The sequence below is a fragment of the Ceratotherium simum genome, chromosome 4, assembly GCF_057802395.1.
Source record: "Ceratotherium simum simum isolate JZ-2026a chromosome 4, ASM5780239v1, whole genome shotgun sequence".
Classification (NCBI taxonomy): Eukaryota; Metazoa; Chordata; class Mammalia; order Perissodactyla; family Rhinocerotidae; genus Ceratotherium; species Ceratotherium simum.
Window position 1 is genome coordinate 23,333,493 of NC_141903.1, and position 5,365 is coordinate 23,338,857.

The window sequence follows — 5,365 nt, forward strand, 5'->3', positions numbered from 1 at the left end:
GAAAATCGTTATCTTCTTGAGGCCTCACTTTTTCCTATCTGTAGAAGGAAAGAACTTGTACAGATGGGTAACTCAATTTCTTCCTCTGTGACATTAATATTCCAAAAAACAGAGCCACCATTTATCCAGGTTTACTGTTACTCTGCTAAGAGCTTCACCCCTGTCATTTGGCTTAATCTTAAACCAGCCCTCTGTGGGGAGTACATTGCCCCCCAATTTACAGAGAAGGAAACTGAGGATCTGAAGGTTTACAGGCAGAGGAGTGACTGTTACCTCCTTCCTCCCTCTGCCTTTGGACTACTAGTGTGCCAGACACACAGTGGGTGCCAATAAATAATTGTCCAATGACTGCATAAAGGAATGAATCTGCCCTCTCAGAAGAGCAGCCCCATATTTATCTTCCCCTTTCGCCCTCGCCTCCACATTGGTTTTGAGAGAAGGGCACCCTCCCTCTATTCCACCTCGGGAAGGGGGTTGGCTGGGAAAGGTGGTGAGAATGGAGCGACCCGGGTATGAGACAGAAACTGGGAAGTTACCACGACCAGAGGTAAGACAGAGAACCCCAGCCGGAAGTGCCCCCGCCCTGGGAATTCCAGGTCCCCACGCGAGCCCAGGGAAAGCCCCATGTCGAGAGAATCAGACAGGCCGGGGATGGCCCTAGCCCGGAGGGGAATAGTGGAGGTCTGGGCAGCCAGGACGACGTCTCTGCGCGGGTGGGTGTGAGATGCCCGGCATTGCGTTTCTCCCCTTGCGCGCTCCTCGCGGTTAGTCTGGAGGTCGTGGTCCCCTCTGTGTGTGTTCACTGCCAAACGCTGACTTCTCGCTGTGTGAGCTTTGGCCCTGGTGTCTCTAGAGAATCGAACATTCTCCAGCGGTGATGACCTGGGTGGAGTGGTCCAACAGAGCCGCGCTCCGGCACCTCGGTCCGAGTCCCGCGGAGAGGAGGTGGCCTCTGCGTCAGACCGGCCGGCCTTTGGACTGGATCAGGCGCCCGGGAGCCGAGAAGAGCGGATCTCAGGCCTTGGAGCCCAGAACAAACTGGTAAATGCCTGTGGGCTTGGAGCCCGGCTGCCCCCACTCGCCCGTCCCCCACCCCCAAGGTTTCTTCTCGGGTTAGTCGCCGCCTGCCCCGTAGTATACACGACTTGCCCAGAGTTGGCGGATGCACGACCGGTGCACGAACTGCTCCTAGTCTCACCAGATGGGGCGGATGACTAAGGGCTGGGGTGCTTAGGGAACAACTTCAGGGACCTTTCCTGCCTCCAGCGGCACCCTCTCATCTTCTGGCTCTGGGGACAAACGGAGCAGATGGAGCTCGGGACTGGGAACCACTGGAATTCCTATTTTGAATTCTAGACACAAGAACCTTTCTTTCTTTGGGCCTCAGTTTTCCTATCTGTAAAATCAAGGGGTGGGCTCTAGATGAAGACCTTCTTTTCGCTGGATGATTCTAGGTTCGTTTTCTTGGGTCCGGGGGTAAGGGGTGGCAGCCACCTTCCAGGGCGTTGACAGGCCTGTGCCTCAAGTACGTAGCCCCCTTCTCCCCCCAAGCCGGGAACTGGGGGGTGGGGAGGGGCGGAGGCGGGGCCGCCTCCCTGTCCCCGCAGGCGGCCTAGAGTCGAGTGGCGCTAGCTGAACTTAAAGCCAGGGACGGCCACCCCCCTTTCCTCCTCCCCGCCCCCCTGCCATTGGCTCCAGGCAGAGGTTGACATCAAAGCTGCGGCCTTATATAAGCCAGACTCTGAAGGCGAGGCCGCAGAAGGGTTAAACACGTCTCGGCATCGGCGTCGTCGCCCGCGACAGAAACAGGCAAGAAGGCGGCGGGCAGCGCGTCTCATCTTCAGCCTTGCCCCGGACTCTCCCAAAGCCGGCGCCCACCAGAGCGCCGCCCCAGTGCCCACGGGTGGCCCCGGCAGTCTCTGGGGCGCATGGGGCGGCGCTAAGCGGGCTGGCGGCGCAGGCCAGGGGCCGCTCCAATATGAACCTCGTGGGCAGCTACGCACACCATCACCACCATCACCACCATCACCACCCGCACCCCGCGCACCCCATGCTCCACGAGCCCTTCCTCTTCGGCCCGGCCTCGCGCTGTCACCAGGAGCGGCCCTACTTCCAGAGCTGGCTGCTGAGCCCCGCTGACGCCGCCCCAGATTTCCCCGCCGGCGGGCCACCGCCCACAGCCGCGGCAGCCACAGCTGCCTACGGTCCAGACGCCAGGCCCGGCCAGAGCCCCGGGCGGCTCGAGGCGCTCGGCGGCCGCCTGGGCCGGCGGAAAGGCTCAGGACCCAAGAAGGAGAGGAGACGCACAGAGAGCATTAACAGTGCGTTCGCCGAGCTGCGCGAGTGCATCCCCAACGTGCCGGCCGACACCAAGCTCTCCAAGATCAAGACTCTGCGCCTGGCCACCAGCTATATCGCCTACCTGATGGACGTGCTGGCCAAGGACGCACAGGCCGGCGACCCCGAGGCCTTCAAGGCAGAACTCAAGAAGGCGGATGGCGGCCGCGAGAGCAAGCGGAAAAGGGAGCTGGTAAGTGCGGGGGCCTGTAAGATCTAACCAAGGGCGCGGGCGCGGAGAGCACCCGCAGGCGGTGTACGCAGGGGACGGAGTCCGCGTTGCCGTGTGAGCGATTTTGAGAGACTTCGGGGAGTTCTGAGGCGGTCGAAATGAGGGATTGTGTGTGTGGAGGGAGGCAGATCCATATTTGAATTCGTTTGTAATGTGGGATAGTGTTTGCTAGACTGTGAATGAAGACAATTTTAAACTTTTCGGAAGGGCTCATAGGGTCCCTTTTAAGAATCCACTGGAAGCCTCAGACACCAAGAAAATGCACACATATATTTCGCTTCCGATTTCGAAGGGTCCTGATCCATCCCTGGGCTCTCTGGAAGCCAGGTTAAGACTGCCGTTGGAGGTCGTTACTTTAAATTGCCTGAGTGAATTTATGCATATGGTCTCGGTTACTGTTTTCAAAGGGCCTTTGCTGGAGAGGCTAGTCTATTTCCATCATTGTACAGATAGGGAAACTGAGGCCCAGACTGGCACCTTACGTGAAGGCCACCTACCCGAGGAGTCAGAAGCGGGGCTGGGGTAAAACAAGTCAGGTCTTCTACTCCCAGGTCGGAGCGGCGTTCCACCGCTCCCCTCCCCGCGGGCTGGTTCCGAGGGCCACCTTGACGGTTTTGTGTGTAAACGCTGACAAGCAAGAGCCAGGAGTCTCATCTACTTCTTTTGGCTTTGGAGACCGCAATCCCTCTTCGACCTTTCTCGATTCTCTCCCGTTAGGGCAACACTTCCAAGAGCTCGGTTCCGCTGGTCCAGGGCTCTGGGATCTCTGAGCGCGGCGATTTCCACGCTGGCGAATTGGTTTCTCTAGGTTGGAGCGCTCGGGCCCGCCGCGCGCATTGGAGCTGACTAGGGTGCGCGCCGGGTTTTATCTGACCCGCGGGGGCTGTGGTAAACTAGGGAAAGCTCACCTGGGGGAGACTGGGAAAGACAGATAGACATCGAGTCTCTAAACCACCGCCCGGGGCTGGAGGAGAGACAGGCCCGGGCGACGCCTAGATGGAAGTAGTTATTGGGCGTATCCCCACCCCTTGCACGTCGCCGCCTCCGTCAAGTAGCACCGCTTCGTTCCTGCTAAGAGAGAGGGGAAGGGGGATGCTAGGCCAGGCCTACTCCCCCCTCCTTCGCCTAGCCATCTGAGGCTCCCAGCGCCGGCTCTGAGGGGACTCAACCCAGTATCCAAGCCCAGACGCTATACCAAGTTGGAAAGCCGGTGGGAAGTGAGAGGGGAGCAGGTATGCAAGTGGGAAAACTGTTGATTCCCACCCCTTCCATTCCAACCCTGCAGGCTCCCTTCGGCGCCATAAAGCCAAACCTACGCGCATCAGTTTCACCAGACGCAGAAAAATCTCATTACCAAACCTCCAGAAGCTGCCCAGCCCATTCCGGCCCTCGGGAACTCGGCGCATAAAGGCAAATTTATGAGCCTGTTTGCCTATTTCGCAAACAAAAATCCGTCATTTACTTAAAGGCTCCCAGTTCCTGCTCCCAACACCTTTTACACCCCCCCCCCCCCACTCTATGCCCGGGCGATCGGAGCAGAGAAATTTAAACCTGTCTCTCGCCTCTTTTTTTGTGTGTCCTCTGGCAGCAGCAGCACGAAGGCTTTCCTCCTGCCCTGGGCCCAGGCGAGAAGAGGATTAAAGGGCGCACAGGCTGGCCGCAGCAAGTCTGGGCGCTGGAGTTAAACCAGTGAGCCAAGGCCCGCGCCGAGGACCCCGCCACGGCTGTCCGACCCCGGAGCCCCTTGAGGAGAGGAAGGCGCGGCGCGTGCCAGGCTCTGGGTGCCAGGCTTATAGGGGCGCATCCCGCCGAGCCTCTGCTGTGCGCTGGTAGCTCGCTGGCTGCAACAACACACTTGGATCGCACGTGCAATGTCATTTGAAATTGTTTTTAATACATTAAGAGAAAGAGAAATATATATATATCCACCCCCCCTCCGCAACCAAGAGAGCGGCTCTTGGGGGCACGATGCGGCGGGAGGGACTGCAGGACCCAAGCGCGCTAAGACGCACCCTTCCAACCCTTCTGGGGCAAATTTAGAACCCCCAACGCCTTCCCCACTACACCATCTGGCTCTCCTTCTCGTCCCTTCTCCACTTCGAGTCAAAACCCTCAGGCGCCGTCTTCCCTAATTAAAATGCAGTAAGAGGAATCAATAGTTTTCTGCAAGGGAAAGAGAACCAAACCAGGAAGACGGAGCGCTGCCTTTGTTGTTCTCCCTCAAACAGTGGTGTTTTAATTTTATTTTATTTTTTGTCGCTGCACTTCCTACTTATTTCCAAGGGAAACGCTCTTTGTCTCTTTCTCTCCTTCTCCTTCCTTCCTTTGTAAATAAAAACTTTTCCCTACGTTGAAAAGTTTTTATGTATTTAAACTACCTACCGTGCCTGCTGTGCTCAGGTGTTTATCTTCCCATCCCCACCCTTTTTCTACCTCAAGTCTATATGACCACTCACCACCCCCTCCCTTTGCCAAAGCAGTATCTATGCTCTTGACTAATAAAACGTTTTCTGAAATTGGAGGAAGCCTGTGTGATGTCTTGGCGGTATCCCCACCCAGCTTCACGGTTGCTGTGGTTTCCGCTAGGTGGAGAGCCTCCTGTTCCTACTTCCCTTCTGATAAAGGCCAAGCCAAACTGCGAATCGAGTCGAGGGGAGGGGGCGGATAAAGGATTTATTCCTGGAAGGAAGTAACAAAGTTCTTAGAATATAAGGGCGGGACAGGATAACTTGAGTGAACCCAAAGAAAGGAAAACTGGAAACGAATTGGACTCAGAGAGGACCGGCTAGGATTTAT

General features: G+C 57.1%; 1 protein-coding gene across 2 annotated transcripts; it reads left to right on the forward strand.

Annotated features, from left to right (window-relative positions):
• The first annotated feature begins 1,760 nt into the window (after positions 1-1,760).
• On the forward strand, positions 1,761-5,090 carry HAND1 (heart and neural crest derivatives expressed 1). 2 transcript variants are annotated; one of them, XM_014786154.2, is made up of 2 exons: positions 1,761-2,530; positions 4,161-5,090. In XM_014786154.2, the coding sequence occupies exons 1-2, from the start codon at positions 1,979-1,981 to the stop codon at positions 4,260-4,262; spliced, it is 654 nt and encodes a 217-aa protein (XP_014641640.1). In that variant the 5' UTR covers positions 1,761-1,978; the 3' UTR covers positions 4,263-5,090. The 2 variants fall into 2 exon arrangements, with proteins under 2 accessions (XP_014641640.1, XP_004428668.1); XM_004428611.3 differs by having other exon boundaries at positions 1,775-2,530; positions 4,158-5,090.
• Positions 5,091-5,365: the final 275 nt, after the last annotated feature.